Here is a 25929-nt window from a genome sequence, read left to right as displayed (position 1 = left end):
ATTTTAAAATCTGAAATTCCCTTGAATATCTCTGGATTTCCTTCCTTAAACCCACAACCTTTGTCAGATGAACCTCCCGCAAATTGCTGCTTTTATTGTTTCTCTCAAGTGAATCCGCGCTGCCTTTATCAAAGATGGCGGCGCCCAGTTCAAAATGGCACACTTCGCTCTTTCCCCAGTGCGCATGCTCGCCGCCTGCGTATGCGCACGAAGCTGGCGCTTGGAGAGATCGATCTCCCTGCAGGGGGAAGAGTGCTGAGCTTTGGATCGGAGAGAGTGGAGCGGATGGATAATGGAGACTGGGGCCAGGCGGTGAGGCCAGGGCGGCGGGGGCTGCCCTCACTCTGACTGAGGATTGCCTCTCGTTGGCGCGCGCGGGGATGGGTGGATGAATGTGTGTGGAGTAGTGGGCCGCGCTGTGGCCGGAGAGACCCGGGGCTTGGTTTCGGGATCGAGCCGGAGGTGCTGCGTGGCGCCTGTTCGACCGGCCGACGCTGAACACTGACCTTCCCGAGGCTGTGGCTGCCGCCAGTAACGCCGAGAGGCGGGCAGCCTTGTCCCTGCCGCTGCCTCAGCGCCCACCCAGTCTTATGTTTGAGCTCATGTCAGGAGGGAAAACAGATTGGGAAACACAGGCTGGTTTCACATCTGAAAGACTCCTCTCCAAGAACCAACCCCCCCTTCCGGCCCCCAATGCCTGAACCAGGGAGCTATTGTAGCAAATGGATTCATTTTGCATTGTATATTAATGTTTACCCACCCATTCGGCTTTAGCAGTCTTGTTTAAAGATGAGATAAAGTGAAGAAAAGAACACATGATTTGTATTGATGAATATGCCTGAACGTTGTTTATGTTTCAGATTTCCACAGTATTGTTTTTATGGACATTTTAATGCCCTGGTACATTATTTTTCCATAAGTAACCTCATGCATGTTAAACAAATATAGTATGTTTCAGTGATCTAATTGTGTCTGTCAGTCTTGAGAGCATAGTACATACTAATATTTGAGTTTGGATGTGGAAAAAACAACTTTAAAATACGAATTTGTATTCGGCGTTTGGGTAGAGAATGATGTATTTAATGTGAATTTGTTGCGTCCCATGGTTGGAATTTCAATATTAGCCGTTCTTTGTTCTTGGGACGTCCGTTACACCACAGATTCCCTAAATTGTGTGGGTAAGAGATTTTTATTCCAGCAAAATATCGTTTGAGGGTTGAATAAATTAAACACATTGAAAAAGGTTTCAGTTTTATATAAATTAGGTACGACAGTTCAGTCTGACTGTTAGAATATAATAGGGACAAAGCATTTGTGGGATAACTATTCATGTCCCAGTTTTTTTCATTTCAGATGGCTGATCCAGTCACCCTTAATGTAGGAGGACACTTGTATTCAACATCAATATCTACGTTAACTAGATATCCAGACTCCATGTTAGGAGTAATGTTTAGGGGAGATTTTCCCACTGCCAAAGACTCTCAAGGAAACTATTTCATTGATAGAGATGGACCTCTCTTCAGATACATCTTGAATTTTTTAAGGACTGCAGCTCTAACATTACCTCATGGCTTCAAAGAAATCGACCTCCTGAGAAAAGAGGCTGATTTTTATCAGATAGAGCCTTTGATTCACTATCTGAATGACCCCAAGCCCCTTTACTCCTTAGATACATTTGAGGAGGTGGTGGAACTGTCCAGCACCCGCAAGCTTTCCAAATATTCAAATCCAGTAGCTGTTATAATCACACAACTGACTATAACTACTAAAGTTCACTCGCTGCTGGAGGGTATCTCAAACCACTTCACAAAATGGAATAAACACATGATGGATACCAGAGACTTCCAGGTGTCCTTCACATTCGGACCCTGTGATTATCACCAGGAGGTGTCTCTTCGTGTTCATCTGATGGAATACATTGCAAAGCAAGGTTTTACCATCAAAATGACGAGGGTACATCATATGAGTGAAAGAGCAAATGAGAACACTGTGGAACACAACTGGACCTTTTGTAGACTGGCACGAAAAATTGAAGATTGACTATCTTTACAATGCTAAACCATGTAACCACATGATGGACTGTAATGGATCACTATATGGCACAGTTTAATTGAATACCCAGGTAACCATGTATTGATTTCTAAGTTCTACAACTTCTATTGTAAAGTTACATTTTGTAAAATAGCAAAGTATTCCTATGCATACTGTAACCAAATGATGTTGAAGTATTAAATGTGTAAGATTCCTTTTGAAGTTTTATGATTAACTTTTTAACAGTATAATAGATTTAAATTTATGGAAAATACGTGAAATTGATGTAGCCTTTCCTTGTTTGTTCCCTACATGTACTTATGAAATAAATGTTAGAATATATCAAAATCTAGTCTTTGTGCATGTTTCTTGTGGTATAATTAAATATTTTGATGTATAAAATCTACCTGATCAGTAATATGTATTTAAAATTAATATAACAAGCTGACTTTTTAAATTTGGGAGATTTTATATGATACTCATACAAGTTTAACATGTTTGACCTTTGCAAAATTCTCAATTTTACAGCATTCAAACTGGTCACCTTTAGCTCCAGTGCAGAATCAGACCATATGTTCCATTTTCTTTAACTGAAGCTTTAAGAATCAAAAATGCTTTCAGAAACAGTTCACATTCAAGTTGTGCAATGTGACAGTTTTAATTTGAGTTGATGATTCTACAGAAACTATACAGAGAGATGTGTTTATATTTATTTTGCATTACATGAGTAAACCTTTGTAGCATTGAGATTTAATGAGCCTTTTGTCATTACCTGCATTGTATAGCCAAGATGGGTAATTTTATTCACACATGACCACAATAATTGAGAATTTTTGTTGCAAACAAAAGATGCTAAGTTCACCCTTAAATAACAGCCAATGTCATTTTAAGACTGATAAAGACTCTGAATGAAGATTTATCACCACCAGCAATTTTACTGAGCAGAGTGGGTTGTAAATTCATTTATTCTTTTAGGTGAAGCAGTATTATTCAAACTAATTTATTTGATAAAGTTTGGAATTTTGAACTGAATGGGATTTACATTTCTTTTAATTAATTAATGGAATTGGCAATCCTAAAAATTGCCCCTTAATGATATTGCGGAGGGAAGGATCTGGATAGGATGCTCTTTTGGAGTCATAAGAACTAGGAGCAGGAGTAGGGCATCTGGCCCCCTCAGTCCGTTTTGCCCTTCAGTAAGATCATGGCTGATTTTTTCGTGGACTCAGCTCCACTTACCTGCCCATTTACCATAACCCTTAATTCCTTCACTGTATCTACCCTTGTAAAAACATTCAATGAGGTAGCCTCAACTGCTTAGCTGGGCAGGGAATTCCACAGATTCACAACCTTCTGGGTGAAGAAGTTCCTCCTCAACTCAGTCCTAAATCTGCTTCCTCTTTGAGGCCATGCCCCCTACTTCTGGTTTCAGCACTTCGCCACCACCTCCCCCTGATTTGATGCAGACTCGATGGGCCAGGTGACCTCTTGCTGCACTGTAGGAATTCTATAGTTGTGAACATCACTGGTGAGGCCAGTATTTATTGCCCATCCCTAGGTGTGAGCTACCTTCTTGAACTGCTGCAATCCTTGAGGTGTAGGTAAACCCACATGAAGAAACAGTAATTCTGCAATTACATTTGAAACTGAGAACTCGCCTAATATAGTATTGAATTGACATTTTAGTTCTCGACATTAACCAAATAGTTCTAAAAGTAACTTTGTCCTTATTATTGGATCATGAATTTCTGTTCTGCTGCCTCTTTGATTTTAGGATGTGCTGTTTTAAATTTCTACAATGCAATCCAGATAGTGTCTGTTGTATGGTTCTCTCATGCATGAGGAATCCGCTCTCCCAAGTGTTGGTTGGGCATTTTGATCAACAATCTGACATACATTTGCAGGATTAGAATTTCACCAAATGAAATTTTGTTAAATCCATCGGAGAATTTGAATTCTATCTTTCCAGTCTGCAAATATATTTCAAAAAGACGAGTGTATCTGCAACTATAACCCAGTATAAAATGCAGGTGAGAAGATTTGATAGGGATGGGGGAGAAATGCAACCATATGCCTTAAATGTTATATTTAGTTCTCAAACATATTGTTGGTAATGGGAAAAAAAGCATCTTCCTGGGTTTCTTTCATAAAGGCTGACATTAGCAAAATGTCCAGATGCAGAAAATATTTTGCAAAATTTTAAGCACAAAATAATACATTTATATCCGTAATTTGCTGAATATATAAATGCAATAGTCCAGGCACTGAGGTTTAAAATTAGTACATTCAATCTGTAAACAAGTTAAACATTAACATTGAACCTTAGATCAATTACTGATTTTTGCATTATACTTGAATTTTTGTGAATAAATCTGGCTGTTAATAGTCCCTGTTGCCATTTATGATTAGTATTCCATGCTGTTTGCATAGCTTTAACCACTAAAATTAGCAGAACAATGCAGAACAGTATTACAGTTTGGATTGTGCTAATTGAAAATGAGACTTCAGGTATTTTTCGTATGCGTGATTTACCTGTGGAAACAAAATCAGTAAACTATTTAAATGTTGGCCACTGTAAATTAAAAGAATTGCTACATCTTAATCTCTGCACCCGGACAAACTCCCACCTTCCATCAGGAAAAAGGTGCAAAAGTCTGAGGACACGTACCAACCGACTCAAGAACAACAGCTTCCTTGCTGCCATCAGACTTTTGAATGGACCTACCTCGCATTAAGGTTATCTTTCTCTACACCCTAGCTATGACTATAACACTACATTCTGCACTCTCTCCTTCACTGTATGGTATGCTCAGTATAGTGCACAAAAAACAATACTTTTTACTGTATATGAATACATGACAAATCAAAATATTTTAAATGCATATCCAGAGAGCAAAATCACATGAAACTAGTTTATACGGTTGAATGTGTAGCAGCTTTTATTACATTTAAGTACAATATACGCAGGAACAAAAACATGTAGCAGTGACACTTAATATGAGGTGATGCTAACGTCTCACAAGTATTGCACATTCTTGAAAAATTGTTCTGTATCCCTGTGATGATCAAAATGCACCCTGAGCACCACCCCTTGCAGGTAGTGCTGGATTGCCATGTTACTTGACGGATATACCTGAAGACTGAAGGTTGTTTTGGAACAACCTTTGTGAATCTTGAATCATAAAATCCAATATGTCCATGCTGGCTCTGCAAGAGCAACTTGGCTAGGCCCACTCCTTCACCATTCCCTCTCGCCCTGCAAGTCTTTTCTCTTTAGATAATTATCCAATTCCCTTTTAAAAGCTATGGTTAAATCTGTCTCAACTATACCATCAGGTAGTACATTCCAGATCCTTACCACTCGCTGTGTAAAAAAAAATTCTCATGTTGCTTCTTTCACCAATCACCTCAAATTAGCATCCTCTGATTCAGGATCCTTCCACCAATAGGAACAGTTGCTCTCTAGCCACGTTGTCCTGGCCTCTCATGATTTTGAGCACCACCATCAAATCTCTCAATTCTCCCTTCTGCAAATGTCCTGGCTGATCCCATCTACTGTTCAACATAATTTGGAATTTCATTTATGGTTGTGCAAATAAAAAGTAATTTGCTCTGGCTGATAAGAATGCAAGAAAGGAAAAGGATGTGGGAAATATCTCATTAGCAGTGGGAAAGTAACTCAGTGGAATTCAGTGCAAAACCTTACTGAACCATAGAATGATACAGCACAGGTAGTGACTTTCAACCCACCATACCTGATCAATGAAAGCTATTAATCCCACTCATTGGCTCTTTTCCATTAGCCTTGCAAATTCTCTCCCTTTTGTTAATATAAGCCTTAGCTCAGCGGTAGCTCTCCAACTGATTCAATGTCTTGAGTTCAGTTTATTAGCATCACACTTGGGCTTATATTAACACTGGAATTAAGTTACTGTGAAATCCTCTAGTTGCCATGCTTCGGTGCCTGTTCAGGTACACAAAGGTGGAATTCAGCATAGCCAATGCATCTAACCAGCACATCTTTCGGACTGTGGGAGGAAACCGGAGCACCCAAAGGAAACCCACGCAGACACAGGGAGAACTTGCAGACTCCACACAGTGACCCCAAGCTGGGAATTGAACCCAGGTCCCTGGCGCTGTGAGGCAGCATTACTAACCAATGTATTCAAGCCTGACCCCAAGTCTTAAGTACATAATCTAAGGTGATAGTAGCACAGTGCTGACGAAGTGCTGCACTGTTAGGTGCAATATTTCAAATGAGACATAAAACCAGTGCCCAGTGGATAAAATTGGAGAGTTCTGCTAATATCCCAGTCACAATCTATCCCTTGTACACGTGCAATCAGAACGAACTAACTGATAATTAATTTTGTTGCTGTTCATGGGACTTGTATGCACAACTTGGCTTCTGCATGTGCCCAGATAAGCAGATAGGATTGTGCTTCAAAAATATTTCATTGGCTGTAAAGCACCTTTAACACGTCAGCATGAGACATTATGTAGATGCACGTTCTTTCTCTTTCATACTGACTTTGAAAATACAAATCAGCATGTATAGTGTTAGTCACAAGGCTGGTGTCTGAACTGGCATTCAATGGATATTATGGGATGAGGGGAGAACTTACCAATCCACATACTCTATATTATGTAATTATTTGGGCTCACCAGCAGTACAAACCGGGTATTTAGATGTGCACTTGCCAAAAGCGAAAGGGGGAATTGCAAGAAGAATGTACCTGACTTTACAATTTGCTGTTAGTGGTCAACGCTTACGCATTTATAAAATTAGCTTAATTTATGTCATACCTATATAAACATGGGCCTGGAAAAAAAGTAAATGTCACTGTTTGGACAAGATAATGTAAATTTTGAAGTAGAACTTATATCAGATTTGTCTTGGGCCAATTTGATTTAATCCCTTTCTCTATTTTTAGCGGGGAAATGCAGAGTGAAATCGGCAGTTAACGTTTGTATTCAATAACTTAAGTTAATGTTGGTTAGTCGTTTCATGGTTTACACAAATAGTACAAAAGTCCCAAGTTACCAGATGCAAAGTTCCTTCCTCTAGTAAGTGTAGCAGTTTATATTTTAAATTTTATACTCTCAGAAACCAGAGGATTAAATTACATTTAAAAAGAAAATGTTCTTGGGATTTGAAGGTGATTGGCTAGGCCAGCAGTGTGAGGGGAGATTGGGAAAAGAAGCGGATTTCTCGTATTTCACTACAGTTAGTGCTCAAAGGAAATCTTCCCAGGCAACATCACTGAGAATGCTGTATGTCCTACAGTTACCAACAAATGAAGCTTGAAGTACCTTTGCATTTGTGGGAGCTTTCTGAGCCCATTCGTAGAGGCGTTCGTAAACATAGCCATCATAGTTGCCAATAGCAGAATTCAGCTGTTTGTCAGGATAATCAAACGCATCCGTTATTGAGACAGCATTCTTCCTAAAGACAGTATTTTTTGTAAGAAACAGTTGTATATATTCATTGTATGTATATTAGGAATACAGCTTGTCAATTGGTATTGCTCACTACAGTCTGAGGTCTGGAATTCCATTTCTGTGGCTTACTATAAGCTATAATACAACAACTTAACTTTTCTTTTTATGCATTCGTGGGACATGGGATGGGCAATAAATGATGGCCAGCCGACGATGCCCTCGTTGCCCTTGAGAAGGTGCTGGTGAGCTCCTTCGGGCGGCACAGTAGCACAGTGGTTAGCACTGCTGCTTCACAGCTCCAGGGACCTGGGTTCGATTCCCGGCTTGGGTCACTGTCTGTGTGGAGTTTGCACATTCTCCTCGTGTCTGCGTGGGTTTCCTCCGGGTGCTCCGGTTTCCTCCCACAGTCCAAAGATGTGCGGGTTAGGTTGATTGGCCATGCTAAAAAAAAAATTGCCCTTAGTGTCCTGAGATGCATAGGTTAGAGGGATTAGTTGGTTAAATATGTAGGGATATGGGAGTAGGGCCTAGGTGGGATTGTGGTCGGTGCAGACTCGATGGGCCGAATGGCCTCTTTCTGTACTGTAGGGTTTCTATGATTTCCTTCTTGAATTGCTGCAGTCTATGTTCGTGGGTTGACCCACAATGCCGTCAGGGAGGGAATTCCAGGATTTTGATCCAGTGACTACGAAGGAATGGCGATCTATTTCCAAGTCAGAATGGTGAGTGGCTGGGAGGGGAACTTGCAGGTGGTGGTGTTCCCATTTATCTGCTGCCCTTATCCTTCTAGATGGAAGCGGTCATGGGTTTGGAAGGTGCTGTCTAAGGAATTTGGTGAATTGCTGCAGTGCATCTTGTAGATAGTACACACTGCTGCTACTGAGTGTCAGTGGTGGAGGGATTGAATGTTTGTAGATGTGGTGCCAGATGGAAGCGGTCATGGGTTTGGAAGGTGCTGTCTAAGGAATTTGGTGAATTGCTGCAGTGCATCTTGTAGATAGTACACACTGCTGCTACTGAGTGTCAGTGGTGGAGGGATTGAATGTTTGTAGATGTGGTGCCAGTCAAGTGGGCTGCTTTGTCCTGGATGGTGTCAAGCTTCTTGAGTGTTGTTGGAGCTGCACCCATCCAGGCAAGTGGGGAGTATTCCATTACACTCCTGACTTGTGCCTTGTAGATGGTGGATAGGCTCTGGGGAGTCAGGAGGTGAGTTACTCGCCGCAGTATTCCTAGCCTCTGACCTGCTCTTGTAGCCACTGTGTTTATGTGGTGAGTCCAGTTGAGTTTCTGGTCAATAGTAACCCCAACGATGTTGACAGTGATGGTTACACCATTGAATGTTAAGGGGCGGTGGTTAGAGTGTCTCTTATTGGTGATGGTCATTGCCTGGCATTTGTGTGGCACGAATGTTATTTGCCACTTGTCAGCCCAAGCCTGGATACTGTCCAAATCTTGTTGCAGTTGAACATGGACTGCTTCATTATCTGAGGAATCGCGAATGGTGGTGAACATTGCACAATCATCGGCGAACATCCCCACTTCTGACCTTATGATGGAGGGAAGATCATTGATGAAGCAGCTGAAGATTGTTGGGCCTAGGACACTACCCTGAGGGACTCCTGCGGAGATGTCGTGGGGCTGAGATGACTGACCCTCCACAACCACAACTGTCTTCCTATGTGCCAGGTATGACTCCAACCAGCAGAGAATTTGCCCTCTGATACTCACTGATTCCAGTTTCGCTAGGGCTCCTTGATGCCACACTCAGTCGAATGCGGCCTTGATGTCAAGGGCTGTCACTCTCACCTCACCTCTGGAATTCAGCTCTTTTGTCCATGTTTGAACCCAGGCTGTAATGAGGTCAGGAGCTGAGTGACCCTGGCGAAACCCAAACTGGGCATCACTGAGCAGATTATTGCTGAGCAGGTACTGCTTGACAGCACTGTTGATAACCCCTTCCATTACTTTACTGGTGATCGAGAGTAGACTGATTGGGTGGTAATTGGCCGGGTTGGATTTGTCCTGCTTTGTGTGTACAGGACATACCTGGGCAATTTTCCACATTGTTGGGTAGATGCCAGTGTTCTAACTGTACTGGAAGAGTTTGGCTAGGGGAGCAGAAGTTCTGCTTGTGCTACTATTTTCTTTCCAAAGTGAGTTTGCCAACATTTTGATTTTCTGACCTAGAGATCTGTTCTAGAAAGTGAATGTAACTTGCAGTGTTAGACATGAAATTAAACTGAAGCTAAAATCCTTGGCTTTTCCAATAAACTTTACTACTGTACATACAACTAATAAGATTCCAGCTAATTTAGGCTTTGGATCAAACAGTTTTCAAGTGGACTGTCTAGAAATTTTTAAACTCATATACTGAACTGTTTTTATAACATTTTTGTATCTTGCAATATTCATTAAACATTTTCAATTATCAAATATAAAGCATGCATCAGAACGAAATCGTTGATCGTACTTGCAGCAGTACTAAGTTAGCAGCAATTTGTTGAGCATGCTCTAAGACAGGAGATGATGCAAAAGGTATATTCTGCATATTGTTCTGAAAAATAGATCTGATCATTCGCATTCAAAAACAGATGATTGTAGTTTACGATAACAAAATCTGCTCTGCAATTGTTAGCAACTTTTTGCTTCATCTTTCATTCTTATTAATTGAAGATTGCACAATGCACCAGATGCAATCAAATATTTTTCCTCATTTAAATTCTTTGTGCACAAGAAATCATTTTACCGGACAAGAGCTAGAAGATCCAGTTGACAGGCGGTCACCAAGTCTAGCTGTTTTCCAGTCATAAAACCATCATATAAGAAATCTCCAGCATTATCCAGAATGCCAGTCAACGCGTAAAGATCGCACAACATTTTGATCACTTGCTGAATTTCAGGCTCAAACTTTAATCCTTCCATTTTCTCAACAAAGTTCTTCACAACTATATAATGGCAGTGAGCCTGAAAAAAAAATCAAAGAAAACACGTATAGATAAAACAGAGCCCCTGAACCCTGAAAATGGATTATATATTTCCTCCCTACAAAGGGTTGGGTGAACTAGTTCTATTGCAGTTCATTCCTTTGCTAATGCATAGATCCAGGGGATTTGTGTACAAAAAATCATTTTACCAGGAAAGTGCTGGAAGATCCAGTTGAAAAGCAGGAATTTTCAATAAAGGAATATCAAGTTTGACAGAAAGAAAGAGAATTCTTTGGATGCATCTCGTGCTAGACAAGTTTGTTGAGCTGAATTAATTTTCTTGTTCCAAGCTATATGTTTTTCTTCAATGCCTCCTCATACTGATATAAAATCAACACAAAATGTAAAAACAGAAATGAGAAGACACTGATGTGGAATCTTAAGTTGAAAAAATTATGAAGCTTGATGGTATAATATGATGCTATGTAGCAAAACAGCATTGATTTGGTTATTTGTAGTCCAAATCTAAACTACCCATGTTATCAGGAAGTAAACCATTCATACATTTTTTGAAACTTCATGCATCAATTAATCTGCTTCGGGAATTTCCTCCAGTGTCATCAATGGGATCATCCCATGCATGAAATCGAAATGTACATTTCTTTTTGCTGAACAAATCAAGGTTCTGATTATTGGTGATTTTCCCTCTCATACTCCAACACGTTTTTTTTAAAGTTCTCTTATTCTGCCATGTGAAATCAATTTGTGATACAAGTGTCATAAATAAAGCTGTTGCTGGTAGTGGCACAGTGGTATTGTTGCTGGACTAAATCAGAAACCCAGGGTAATGCTCTGGGGACCTGGGTTCAAATCTCACCACAACAGATGGTGAAATTTGAATTCAAAAAAAAATCTGGAATTAAAAGTCTAAAGATGGAAACCATTGCTGTAAAGACCCATCTGGTTCACAAATGTCCTTTTAGGGAATGGAATCGGTCATCCTTACCTGGTCTAGCCTACATGTGACTCCAGATCTATAGTAATGCAGTTGACTCTCAAAAATGCCCTCTGAAATGCACTTAGTTCAAGCGCAATTAATGATGGGCAATAATGCTGGCCTAGCTAGAGACATCAGCATCCAACAAGTAGAAAAGAAAATTTATTATTCCATTATTATGCAAGAAAAATAAGTGATTCAAAAGGAAATCTAACTGCAAGATAATTATGGATGAATTAATGTCTATTTCTTGAACAAGGAAATGAGAACATCTAAACTATAATCTTACAACAGCAGCCCTTGCAAGCTGCACAGAAGTGCTATTCCAGGCAACATATTGCTCAACTCCAGACTGAAGGAGAGACTGCAACTTGATCCCGGCATCCTTAATCAGCCTGAAAGAGATAGATCACAAAAGTAAGCTGAAAAGCAGCTTAATTAAGATACAAATTGATTCTTCACGAGATATTATTTAAAGTGTATTGTGGAGGGTATGGATTCATTACATCAAAGAAGTGATTTCTGCTCTACTAAATACGATTTGATTTTTGTCATATGTATTAACATAGTGAAAAGTATTGTTTCTTGCATGCTATACAGACAAGCATACCATTCATAGAGAAGGAAACGAGAGAGTGCAGAATGTAGTGTTACAGTCATAGCTAGGCGGTAGAAAAAGATCAACTTAATGCAAGATAGGTCCATTCAAAAGTCTGATGGCAGCAGAGAAGAAGCTGTTCTTGAGTCAGTTGGTATGTGACCTCAGACTTTTGTATCTTTTTCCCGACAGAAGAAGATGGAAGAGAAAATGTCTGGGGTGTGTGGGATCCTTAATTATGCTGGCTGTTTTGCCGAGGCAGCGGGAAGTGTAGACAGAGTCAACGGATGGGAGGCTGGTTTTACGATATTGACATTCAAGTTATTGCATTTATTTAAATTATTTAGGGAAGGATTCTGAGTGCCTAGCACCCTGAATAACATTAAATAGATGTGCCTTATATCACAATTAAACAAATGGGATAAAATGTAGACATGAAAAAATAGATGGACTAGCATTTTATAATAAAAACTAATTCAAAAGTTAATTATGCCTACAATATAGTAGCTCAGAGTTGATTTTCTTCAGAAGAAGAAATTCCAAACATGTTCCCTTCACGTTAGCCTAGAATATGAGGATTCATGTTATCCCCTATTAGCCGAATGAAGATTTAATTCCAATAACATGAATTCTAATTTATAGTATGGGTGTCCTAAGAAGGGATTCACATAGGGTGTCGTCACTATCATGTCCATAATTGGAAACTCACTTCATTGTCATCTCTGGCTCAGACAGAAAGTCGTTGATCTCACTCCAGAAACTTTTACAACATAGTATGAGCTAAAACTCCAGTGCAGTATCAACAGAGTGATGCACTGTTGGCAGTGTCATCTTTTGAGTGAGATGTTAAAACTGAGGCCTTATCAGGTTAAGCAGAGGAACTCTCCTGGTGTCCTGGCCAATTGTTATTTCTCCACTAACATTACTAAACAGATTATCTGTTCATTATCATATTGCTGTGTGCAAATTGGCGGCTGTAACAGTGACAACACTTCAAAAGTGATTCATTCGTGGTAAAGCACTTTGGGACATCCTGAGGTTGTGAAAGTTGTTATATAAATTCAAGCCTTTTTTCTTTCCCGATGGTGAGCAATACTCTGAAAATTAAAACTCCCAGCTGTAATAATAAATTGTAAAAGTTGAGTGGGTGGGATCTTTATATTGTGCAAATATTTTCAGATCATTCTTCTGTGCCTCCTCCAGGCCTCAAAACTTTATCTTATGTCCTGGTAATTAGAAATAAATGCATGATTCAGCACTGGGCTTGACTGGAGCCTTGTACAGTTTCAGCACAATTGCATCCGACTTGTATTGGCAATATAATTTATTATTCTGTTTACTTTGATAATTACTGCTTTGCAATAATTAGATGTTGCCTGTACTGATCTTATTATCACTGCCTGATGTTATAAAGCTGTTTCCTGGCTAGTTCAACGCCATTCATCAAGTTTAAGTAGATTTTCTATTTTACTGTAATGGACAGAAAATCATGAACAACCATTTCCCAAATTGCACTGGGAGAATAGTAGAAAATCTATGTGAATGCATCTTACTTTTATATGTATTCAATTTCATCAGAAAATTTCCACCCTATAGAAAATGTTACAAGGTCTTTTGGAATTATTTGTATACTTCATTGACTTCTGTCTTAACATCTGCAAATTTGACCAATTGATAGAATAATTTGGATCTTTCAGGATAGCTGCTTGGAAAGTTTTGTCATAACAAAAGTATTAAGTAGATTATGGACACTTCAATTGGATAAGGTACCTGATCCTGGGATTACATTAATTGTGCTGAATTATGAATATTTTCAATAAGTCATTAGATTTTGTAGATCTCAGAAGACACCTTTATTTGGTCAGTCTATAATCTAATGAATCATTAGTAAAGTGCCACCATTGTCCCTCAACACTGTATATCTGTTTTCACTATCCATAGTATCTGGCATGTGTTCTATCACAGTGGGTTAGTTTGTTTTCTGTTAATCACTGCCCAATCACAATCACTATTTTGTTTATTTTGCAATTCTGACTGAGAATGGTCCATCATTGTCATTTCTCCTTGATGTGGCTTGGCCTTCTTGCTCCCTGTTCCAACTGAATCACTCCTCAAATTCTCCTTAACCTTCATACTTAATTCACAGAGGTCACCACAATGCTGCCTTTTGTGTTGAAAACAACATCCAGCTTTCCCAATTAGTGTTTTCAGCTACTCGTTTGTTGTCAATGGCTTTCTACATTCCACATAAGATCATTTTTCAGATCCAAGGATCTGTCAACAGGACTAAAGCAGGCATTGGGAGACTAAATAAATTATGGCTAAGATTCATGCAACTAGATCTATGCCAATTGCGGTTAACCACAAGGCCCTTCAGATCCACTTAAAGTCTTGCCAAACTGAGTCGTAACTTCATTTATATATTATAATATTTAGATTTTGCATCCAACTTGGTCAGAAGAGAACTTGAAGTTCACTTATTTACTTTGGAATATGGAATAAGGGAAACTATGATTGATGGAGCTCTTAGAGGAACATTTTGTAATTCTTTCTTTTGTTTTTAAATATGTTTCAATATTGATTATTAATTTATGTTTGAAATATTTTTCTTCAGTTTTTTTTTCATTTTTCCAAAAGCAAATTAGTCAAGTATTATCTGCTACATCAGAAAAAAAACAGCTTTACATAAAGCATTTAAGGCTTTTAACAAAGCAGGAATAGCTGAGAAAAGTTTCAAAAAAGGTTGTAAAACATTCACAGGCGCTTAATAACGTATATGATAAGACACCTCATGACAAGTTCCTATCGATCAGCAAATCTATTTCATATTAGTGATGAGGATTGGTTTTGAAGTGTCCAATTTCATGGATGAAAGAATACAAGATAAAATACAAGTTTCTGCTGAAATCCATAGGTGTAGTCAGACTGCAGTCTGAATTACACTACAACACGAGGACCTGGCACTGCAGGCTGTGTCCGTAAAATACATGTATAAATGTCCAGCATGTGCTCTAATGCCTAGAACTCTTTGATACTAACTCTTCCTCCTCCTTTTGTCACAATCTCCTACAAGGAAATTACACTGTTACCTTGGGGAGTATTCAGAATAGCAAGTAAGCCAACTTCCCTGAAGCAACCTTATGCAATTGTTATCAAACATAAGGTTTGGGTGTAATGTTGCACTGTCCATTTGGCCAGTTTCTTACCAGTTATTGGGTTTTGCTGATTACTAAACCAACAAACAAATGTATGCCCCAAAGTGGAATCACTTAAATTTAAATGGCCACACAACTTTATCTTTCCTGATGTTCTTCAGGATTGCTGATGTGCAAAGATTTCTGCCTCCCAATGTAGACCTGAAGGTCACCTGAATATTTAATTACTATACTGGGAAATAAAATGGCTAAAATATTGGACAAAATAATGCCATATGAGCACTTTAAGCCTTTGGCAGCAGAAAGAACAAGAGTTTCTAGTTTTTAATAATTCTTTCATGGGATGCAAGTGTTGCTTGCAAGGTCAGCATTTGTTGCTCGTTCCCAACTGTCCTCGAAAAAGTGGTGGTGAGCCACATTCACTGCTGCAGTTCATCAGGTGTGGGTACATCTATAATGCTATTAGGAAGACGGCCAAGGAATGATGATATCATTCCAAGTCACCATTCCAAGAATAGTGTGGCTTAAAGAGAGCTTGCTGAAGTATTCACATGCTTCTGCTATTCTTGTCTATCTAGATGGCAGAGGTCATGGATTTGGAAAAGTGCTGTTGAAGGAACCTTGATAAGTTGCTAAAGTGCATTTTCTATATGGCACACAATGAACAATTGTATATTTGTGGTGGAGGAAGTGAATGTTTAAGGTGGTGGATGGGGTGCTGATTACAAAAAGGCTGCTTTATCCTGGATAGTGTCAATCTTCTCAAGTCTTGTTGGAGCCGCACTCATCCAAGCAAGTGAACAGTATTCTATTATGCTCTTGATTCTTGCCTTTTAGGTGGTAAATAGACTTTGTGGAGTAAGGTAAGCTACTTGCCGTATAATTTTTAGCTCTGACTCGCTCTTGTAGCCAGAGTATTTATATGGCTAGTCCAGTTAAGTTTCCGGTCAACGATAAACCCAAGGATGTTGATAATGAGGGTGGTAATGTTTTGAATGTCTTGGGGAGATGGTGAGATTCTCTCATGTCGATGATGGTCTTTGCATGGTACTTGTGTGGAATGAATGTTACTTCCTTGTAACATTTGTGGAATTTTTTTTAGATACTTGCAGAATCCATCTTTAAAGAAATTTATGTTCAAAAAATCATTTTAGAAAGTTTGTGTTACAATTTTCTAGCTTGGTTAAGGTTGTTTCCCCGAATCCACTTTCTACTCTGTAATTTCTGGGGTTTTTCATGGAGGAATTTCAGTCACACAACAGCATTATTACTGACCTGTGTGCCCTCCGTTTGTATGACTCTACATACATGAATGGCTTGAGGAAATCACTTTTCTCCTTCGCAGAACAATGAAGAGTGATGGGTTCAGACAGATAAGAGACAGACTGGGGCAAAGGCTGACCACAATCTACTCTAGTAAGGCACTTCATTAGAAACCTAAGTAGAGAAGAAAAATTACATCAGTTCCAGCATGTCAAAAATCAACCTTCCACTTAGGGGTGATTTCATAAGTCCAGGTTGAAAAAGAGGAGTGCCACCCAAAGGCTGTATTAAACTTGTGAATTTAGTTATAGAGTACTGGCACAGGAGCCATTTGGTCTAGAGTTCTTAACAGTTACTGTTATGTTGTAATATCTTCCCTTATTTAATAGATTTTACTTCAGCAGTTTATTTAGAAAAAGCTTTAAAATAATTATACCCCTTTGAAATTCCTCTGTACTTTCTTCTGGTCACCATTCTATAGCTGACAGGTTGGAGAGGTAACCTAATTCTATGTCTCCAAAATTCCACAATGTGGAATTCCACTACTAAAAAAGCAATGGCTCAGCTGATTTCTCTTCTTCCCTGTTCCTGATCTTTACTTAGCATTCCTCCATCAATCTGTGCCCCACCACCAGAGCATGAGGAAACATAAAACATGATAAGTTGACAACTTGACATATCTAGAGTACTATGGGATAGTTAGCATATGTTACTATCTGTAAAGCTTGTAAAATGCCTAGAGGAGGAAATTAGGGTAGTTAGGATTAATATAGTTAAGAACATAAGAACTAGGAGCAGGAGTAGGCCATCTGGCCCCTCGAGCCTGCTCCGCCATTCAATAAGATCATGGCTGATCTTTTTGTGGACTCAGCTCCACTTACCCTCCCACTCACCATAACCCTTAATTCCTTTACTGTTCAAAAATTTATCTATTCTTGTCTTAAAAACATTCAATGAGGTAGCCTCAACTGCTTCACTGGGCAGGGAATTCCAGATTCACAACCCTTTGTGTGAATGAAGTTCCTCCTCAACATAGTCCTAAATCTGCTCCCCCTTATTTTGAGGCTATGCCCCCTAGTTCTAGTTTCACCCGCCAGTGGAAACAACTTCCCTGCTTCTATCTTATCCATTCCTTTCATAATCTTATATGTTTCTATAAGATCTCCCTCATTCTTCTGAATTCCAATGAGTACAGTCCCAGTGTACTCAGTCTCTCCTCATAAGCCAACCCTCTCAATTCCAGAATCAACCTAGTGAATCTCCTCTGCACCCCCTCCAGTGCCAGTATATCCTTACTCAAGTAAGGAGACCAAAATTGTACACAGTACTTCAGGTGTGGCCTCACCAGCACCTTATACAACTGCAACATAACCTCGCTGTTTTTAAACTCCATCCCTCTAGCAATGAAGGACAAAATTCCATTTGCCTTCTTAATTACCTGCTGTACCTGCAAACCAACTCCTTGAGATTCCTGCACAAGGACAACCAGATCCCTCTGCACAACAGCATGCTGCAATTTTTTATCATTGAAATAATAGTCCATTTTGCTGTTATTCCTACCAAAATGGATGACCTCACATTTAGTTGTTTGATGGAAAAGTACTGAGGCTAGATAAAATGAGAAGCAATGGTGCATGATAACAATAATTTTACACCAAGGACAGGCCATTCAAAATGCAAAACTTCAGTGAATTGTTTTTTCAGGCTTAGACAAAAGAATATCATATTGTGCTATGATTGCATCATATTCTGCAACCAAAATAGGCATATCTCAATAAAATATATAAGATGGAGTCATGTGTTCTTTGCTTCATCATAAACTATCATTGACGGTATAGCTCTTAGTCCCAAATGGCTATCCTAATTGCGAGTATAACAAATGTATTTGCATGCTTATAATAATTTGTATATTAAATATATTTCCAAAGTTAATTTATCTCTGGTGCCCAGATTTTTGTTATTATTGTATTGCAAGTTCTTTATGGTCCAAAATAGGAGAATAAAATTTAACAAATACTCTGGTAGTTGCATAAATTCTTTCAACAATAGTTAGCTTTAACTATTTGCATTACATAGCTAAGATGTTTAAACAGCTAACTCCACTTGAGAAATCTATTTAAGGCCCTCATCCATTCAAGTTAAAAGAAATCACAAATACTACACTACCAGAGACAGTATTTGATTTACTGTAGTTTATAAATTACTGTCAACATTAAGATTTGCACTAGCAGAAATTGAGCATTACTAGACAGCAATTTGGAAAGTCCATCATTTCCTATAATTTTATTTGGTTTCTGTGGGGGCCAAGCCAGACTCAAAAATCTAACTTGTCAACAGCTAAGATTGGATTGAAGGCACTGATCTTGGAACTGGGCCGAGATTGTGGTGTCAATAGAGGGAATCTTGGAGTTTGGACTGTTACCGAGATTTCAACAGCAGGTTCTGAGGAGTGAAGAGTATCCTGAATGCTAGTCTGATGCAGAAGCAAGCAGGAAATCTTGTGCATAGATTGGAGCTGCAACTGCAGAATAATTTGACCCAGAATTTATGGAATAAAGAACTGAAGGGTTGATGCAAGTTTATTCCTCTGGGTGATGTATATATGCAGTAAGAGTTTTAACAACACTAGGTTAAAGTCCAACAGGTTTATTTGGTAGCAAATGCCATTAGCTTTCAGAGCGCTGCTCCTTCGTCAGATGGAGTGGAAATCCACTCCAGTGGATCCAGTGAAAAGATTTCCACTCCATCTGACGAAGGAGCAGCGCTCCGAAAGCTAATGGCTTTTGCTACCAAATAAACCTGTTGGACTTTAACCTGGTGTTGTTAAAACTCTTACTGTGTTTACCCCAGTCCAACGCCGGCATCTCTACATGATATATATATGGCCAACTATGGTACAGCACACTGTAAATGCAGTGGGTTGGAATGTCAAAGGTACCTAATCTTCCAAATTACAACAGTTGTGCTGTTAAATATTTAATATATTTCTCTATAGATTTGTATGCTTTCAGACACAACATAAATAGATACTAGATTAGGTTGATTGGCCATGCTAAATTGACCCAAGTGTCAGGGGGATTAGCAAGGTAAATGTGTGGGGTTACAAGAATAGGGTCTGATTGGGACTGTGGTCGGTGCAGATTCAATGGGCCGGATGGCCTCCTTCTGTACTGTAGGGATTCTATTTGACACAGACTTATAGAGTAATCTCAAAATATTTACAGTCGGTTTCCACTCATACCTTGCAGTTTGCAATTGCATTACAGTGTTTTCTCCTTCGTACGTACAGGAAGCTACCACCAGAGTGTAAAGAGAGGGTAAACCACTCAGCATTGAGTAACCATGGCCACCACAAGCCCTGCGACACAGCTCGACTCCAGCACTGCAGTTGTCGGAGATGATTGCTTTCAGGCCTGCAGACAAGGCATGGAGCTGCAGAGAAATTAAGAGTTGGACAAGTGTTGGTGGATTCCACATTAGCAGTTTTCATTTCCCATGAAAGTATTTTTTTGGCCAATATTTAATCTCTCAGCCAATGGGTCACAGACCATGGATTACTTAAAGTACAGTAATATAAGGAAATGCAGCAGCCAATTTATGTAAAATAAAATCCCAGGAACAAAGATTAGTGACCAAATCATTTGTTTTAATGACGATATTTGAGAGACAAGTTGTTCAGGATAGACCACTTTCAGTTTATATCATCCACCTCTGCCCCTGTCTCAGACCACATGCTGTCGAAAACCTCACCGATTTCTTTATCCCCTCCAAACTCAACTGTTCATAAAACTCGACTGGCTGGTATCTCATTCTCCACTGCATAGTTCAACCAAACGCTGCTGCTTATATCGTATCCTGTACCAGGTCTAACACTGACCTTACTGATTTGCATTGGCTCATGTCCCTGATGAGCTCCAGTTTTTAATTTTCATGCTCGTGTCTAATTCCCTCTCGTGCCTCACTCCTCCCTAACCTACAGGCTACAACCCTCAGGAACTTGGACTACTATGGTGTATTCTCCTTCTGTCAGACTCTGACAGCAGTCCCTTTAGCTGTATGGGTCTTAGGTACTGCAATGCACATTAAACTTCCCCACCCTGTCTCCGCTTTTAAGACATTCAGCCACCTCAACTAATTTCCATTTATCTGGGATAAAGTTTATTTATTAGTGTTACAAGTAGGCTTACAGTAATACTGCAATGAAGTTACTGTGAAAATTCCCTAGTCGCCACACTCGGCACCTGTTTGGGTACACTGAGGGAGAATTTAGCATGGCCAATGCACCTAACCAGCACGTCTTTGGACTGTGGGAGGAAACCGGAGCACCCAGAGGAAACCCATGCTGACACGGGGCGAACATGCAGACTCCACACAGACAGTGACCCAAGCTGGGAATTGACCCCAGGTCCCTGGTGCTGTGAAGCAGCAGTGCTAACCATTGTGCCACCATGCTGCCTGTTTATTGTTGTACAGTGAAGACAGCATGTAAATCCCAAGTTATTTTCATTGTTGTTCTGCGTGTTTGGCTGTGTCTCTTTTTTGCATATAATTTTAGCAGCAAGTAATCTGATTATTAGTGTATTGAGTATACACTAGCCTAGTGTCATGGGGTTTTCATCCTTTCAGAGTAATGTCTTAAGCATTTCAGCTCCCATGTTATAACAAAGAGATAACTGTTAATCATATGGTATGTATGAGGACACAGGTTTAATTTCATAACAGACATATTAAAATGATCACATATTGTACCCTCTATCTTCTCCCAATGGCATGCATCCTTTTTGTAGGATGGTGACCAGAATGGAAGCACGCAGTTTGACCAGTGCATCATCATATGTTTTATAGTCATGTTCTGTCTTTCTATCCCAACATTTGTTTCAATTCAATTCAGAAGTGCTTGATCTATTATTACTCCTAGATCACCTTCCAAATCTCCATCTCCTAATTGTCTTTCAATTTCCATTATATTTACATGGCACCTACTTCCATTAGTAAGACTTTATGCTGCAATATTAGAAACTTGAATTTATCATTTGTCTGGCCAATTGCATTACTGACTCAAATCCTTCTGAAAAGACTTAACTGCATCCTCTCTCATTTGTACAAATTTGCAAAAAAGTACCAAAAAAGTAACGTTTAATTTGTTTCTGCATCAGAGTTCTAATCGCTGGAGGTCCATATGCATAGATCATGAATGCGGCAGGACATTTGACTGTGTGGTTAGCAAACCATATGGAATTTTGGGCTTCATAAATATGGGTGTTGAGTATAAAAGGCCATGAGGTGGAGATGCCGGCGTTGGACTGGGGTCAGAACTCTAAGAAGTCTCACAACACCAGGTTAAAATCCAACAGGTTTATTTGGAATCACTAATTGGTTTCAAATAAACCTGTTGGACTTTAACCTGGTGTTGTGAGACTTCTTACCGAGTAAAAGGAGGGAAGTTATGCTGAACCTTTATAAAGCTCTGGTTAGGCCACAACTAGAGCACTGTGTCCAGATCTGATCATTACCCTTTAGGAATGATGTGAGGGTCTATCAGATGGTGCAGAGTAGATTCAGCAGGAAGGTTCAAGGAATGAGGGATTTTAGTTACATGTTAGGTTGGAGAAGCTGGAGCTGTTCCCGGAGCACAACAGATTGAGGGGTGTGTTAAAGATTGAATGTTAATGTAAGCCTACTTGTGACATTAATTTTAAAAAAACAAATTTGAGTTGATACATGGTACAAAATTATGACAAGTTTAAATAAGGTAGACAAAAATAAAGCTGATGGTAAAAGGACAAGGAATTTAAGGTTATGGCAAGTGGTGCAGCAGGGAAATGTGGAAGAGCTTAAAGTCATAGAGGTTTACAGCATGGAAACAGGCCCTTCGGCCCAACTTGTCCATGCCGCCCCTTTATTTTAACCCCTAAGCTAGTCCCGTGAGTAGTAATGACCCGGAACTTGGTGTCTACGTGGACGTTGGAAGCAGAAATGATCAATAATTTCAAAGTGAAATTGAATGCGCATTTAAGGGAAATGAACCTGCAGAGCTATGGAGATAGTGAAGGAATAGGATTGACTGGATTGTTCTACAGAGGGCCAGAATGGGCTCCTTTTGTGCCATTTTGTCTCTGAGTCTCTATGTCATTCCTATAAAGCAGAACTAGTTTACAAACAAGTACTGACCCCTGCAGGACATCACTTTAACTTCTTCCTATGCTAGTCTGACAGGATAGTTGTTACTAAAAGCTTAGGATCCTCCTTAATTTGAGCACTGATTCTACATATGGACAGTATTTAGAATTACAGAATGGTTACAGCACAGAAGGATGTCATTCAGCCTGTCGTGTCTGTGTCAGCTCTCTGCAAGGGAAACTTGAATAGTCCCATGCCTCCCCCCACTTTCCGCGGAGCCCTGCAAACTTTTTCTCCTCAGATAATTATTCAATTGCCTTTCGAAAGCCACATTTAGAAATGCCTCCATCACACTCTCAGGCAGCGCATTCCAGATCCTAATTACACTGTGCAAGTCTTTCCTCATGTCATCTTTACTTCTTTTGCCTGCATCCAAAATTGGTATCTTCTGTTTCTCGACCCTTCCACAAATGGGAAGAGTTTCCCTCCATCTAACCTGTCTAAACTCTTCATGATTTTGAACATCTCTAGCATTTTTACTGCAAGTCTCAGATATTCTAGAATGAGATCGTGAGCAATATTAGATTTACTGGCAGATGTGTTAATGGAAATCAATATTTTTCTGCATTTAAACATGAAATGCTCATTTAAGGTTTTCTCTCATGATCAATGTCTTTCAGAAACACACGGCAAATTCACTGCTGCAGTTGCCATCTTAATTACCACATCTGAAATGTAATAAATGAATTTAAATGAAAAGGTATCTTTCTGTGTTTTCGTTACACACTGGATTATACGTTCAGATTAAGAACAATCATTTTACAAATGGTAATCTTAAATCCAAGAAAGAAATAGTTCAGTCTGGAATACTGCAAATTAGACAGAAAGAGGTGATTCAACTTCTGACACAACTTAACTGCCTCAGCAGATTTTAAGATATAGGAGGTTTTTTGCCCATGATATTGAGAACACAACTAAAATCATATGAGCCAAAGCCCATCCGAGAACTCTTAAAATATTCAAGTTTTGTTTTTAATTAAATCTCAAGGAAAAGGTCAAAGACTCTGAGATGCAGTCAAAAGGAAAAAAAAGGACAAATAAATAAAAAGTGAGCCAGATTAGATCTGTACATCATAACATTCTGAAATTAAAGTTACTGGTGATCTTTCCAGATCTTGAATTTATAATATTGCAAGTTTCTTAATTAAACTACCTACAGAATTTCATATGAATTTCCAAAGGAATCAGTTGATCAGCTAGTCTCTGCATCCTGTCCATCACATTGGGAGATGAAGACTGATACAATTAAACACTTCCAAACATTAAGCTTTCACCTTTTCTGTGTGGTCAATGATGTGTCCTTTAGGGAACTGAGCCTAAACCACTAAACTGAAATGATTTCAACTTTGTGAAGTTCCAATCATGTATCTGAAAAAAAACATAATTTCTCTAACAAGCAAAATTGAGCTGCTTGACACATCACAGCAAATTTAAGCCTGTTTTACTTTACCCAGAAATGCTGTTAACATGTTGAAATGAATGCATTATGTATTCTTTTCAAATATTCTCCAAAACTTTTATTACTAATGTCCGTTTGGGTTCAGTGCAATAATTCCATCCTCCAAATCGGAAAGTCGCAGATTTCAAGTTCCATTCCAGGACTTGAGCACACAATCCACTTTGAAGTTTTTTGTGTTATATTAAAGCACCACCAACCCTCCCATATTAGTTGGAGCAAAATTGCTATTTCACATATTTCGAGTCACCATAAGCCACAAACACTGGTGATATATTGTATGCCGTAACCATTGGAGTTTAGAAGAATGAGAATGATTTTATTAAAACATACAAGATTCTGAGTGAGCTTGACAGGGCGGACACAGAGGTGTTTCCCCTTCTGGGAGAGACTAGGACTAGAAGACACAGTTTTAAAGAAAAGGGTCTCCCAATTAAGGCTGAGATGGGGAGACATTTTAAGAACATAAGAAATAGGAGCAGGAGTAGGCCATCTAGCCCCTCGAGTCTGCCCCGCCATTCAATAAGATCATGGCTGATCTGAAGTGAATCAGTTCCACTTACCCGCCTGCTCCCCATAACCCTTAATTCCCCTACCGATCAGAAATCCATCTATCCGTGACTTAAACATATTCAACGAGGTAGCCTCCACCACTTCAGTGGGCAGAGAATTCCAGAGATTCACCACCCTCTGAGAGAAGAAGTTCCTCCTCAACTCTGTCCTAAACTGACCCCCCTTTATTTTGAGGCTGTGCCCTCTAGTTCTGGTTTCCTTTCTAAGTGGAAAGAATCTCTCCACTTCTACCCTATCCAGCCCCTTCATTATCTTATATGCCTCTATAAGATCACCCCTCAGCCTTCTAAACCTAATCTGCTCAATCTCTCCTCATAATCTATACCCCTCATCCCCGGTATCAACCTGGTGAACCTTCTCACAGGATCATTTATGTATAGAATCATTTTCCCCAGAAAGCAATGGAGGTAGCGTTCTTGATTATTTTAAAGGTTGAATTTGATAGGTTCTTTATTAAAAATGGGGAGGGGGGGGGTCGAAGGTTATAGGGGTGAGACAGAAAAATAGAATGACAAATGTCAGCCATTTGGCATGGCTGACAATCATCTCAGTCACGATCAAATCACGCAGCAATGGCCTATCCCTGCTCAGAACTTGTATGTTTGTATTACATGACATAAAACAGCACATCTGCAGCAGACACACCATGAGCAATTTCTTAGGAAATCACCACAGATAATATGTACAGCAGAAGATAAATTGTGGCATAGCTTGTAATTTTTTAACCAATTATTTTAAATGGCAGTATTACAGATGCAATTGTTTCAATTCACTTTATTGTTCAGAGAAAACGCTGCTCGGCCTGTAGAGCAACAAGACAAATTATCTTACCTCAGGCAGCAAAGAGACATCTCCCTTGGTTTTGATCTGTACTTTTACTTGGTTGCAAAAGGTTTCCAAGGATGAGGACATGAAATGAAAGGCAAAAGCTGTTGCTAGTTGAGGTAGAAGTTTCTGTTGCTGGGTCAGGTAGTCTAAAATCTTTGCTTCCATTTCACTAAGGACAGATCACAACTTCAAAATCAAAGCTGAAATGTTAATACACAAGTTAGAAATATAGATAATAGAAGCAGGAGTAGGCCATTCATCCCTTTGAGCCTGCTCCACCATTCATTTTGATCATGGCTGATCATCAAATTCAATACCCTGATCCCACATTTCCTCCATATCCCTTTAGCCCCAAGAGCTATAGAAACAGAAAATAGAATCAGTCCCGATATTATCTGCCATTTTAACTGGTTTATGTTTGACTTAGCTTGATTTTTGTTAGATGTTACCCTCACTTGAACAAATTCCCTTTAAGCATAATA

General features: G+C 39.3%; 2 protein-coding genes across 2 annotated transcripts in view; one reads left to right on the top strand and one right to left on the bottom strand.

Moving 5' to 3' along the window:
* The first annotated feature begins 207 nt into the window (after window positions 1–207).
* kctd6a (potassium channel tetramerization domain containing 6a) lies at window positions 208–2651 on the top strand. Its single transcript, XM_078209547.1, has 2 exons — window positions 208–312; window positions 1354–2651. Exons 1-2 carry the CDS (start codon window positions 286–288, stop codon window positions 2038–2040), a joined length of 714 nt encoding a protein of 237 aa, XP_078065673.1. The 5' UTR covers window positions 208–285; the 3' UTR covers window positions 2041–2651.
* Window positions 2652–2666: 15 nt separating this feature from the next.
* The window catches only part of LOC144491564 (peroxisomal acyl-coenzyme A oxidase 2-like), a 43442-nt gene continuing 20179 nt past the window's right edge, over window positions 2667–25929 (bottom strand). Inside the window, exons 8-14 of the mRNA XM_078209546.1 lie at window positions 25451–25616; window positions 19652–19842; window positions 16423–16584; window positions 11684–11789; window positions 10220–10437; window positions 7345–7477; window positions 2667–4563 (exon numbers count right to left, since the gene is read on the bottom strand). Of these exons, the coding sequence (XP_078065672.1) occupies window positions 4501–4563; window positions 7345–7477; window positions 10220–10437; window positions 11684–11789; window positions 16423–16584; window positions 19652–19842; window positions 25451–25616 (1039 nt within the window). The 3' untranslated portion in view covers window positions 2667–4500. The remainder of the gene's footprint in view (window positions 4564–7344; window positions 7478–10219; window positions 10438–11683; window positions 11790–16422; window positions 16585–19651; window positions 19843–25450; window positions 25617–25929) is intronic.

This window comes from Mustelus asterias, chromosome 3 (genome assembly GCF_964213995.1).
Source record: "Mustelus asterias chromosome 3, sMusAst1.hap1.1, whole genome shotgun sequence".
In the NCBI taxonomy this organism is placed as follows: domain Eukaryota; kingdom Metazoa; phylum Chordata; class Chondrichthyes; order Carcharhiniformes; family Triakidae; genus Mustelus; species Mustelus asterias.
The sequence above is the reverse complement of the archived record's forward strand: the minus strand, read 5'-3'. Positions and strand labels throughout refer to the sequence as shown.

Bases quoted from the DNA above. Each gene is read 5' to 3' on its own strand.
- kctd6a (XM_078209547.1), top strand. From the start codon at position 286: ATGGATAATGGAGACTGGGGCCAGGCG. The intron at 313-1,353 runs GTGAGGCCAGGG...TTTTCATTTCAG, and splicing joins ATGGAGACTGGGGCCAGGCG to ATGGCTGATCCAGTCACCCT.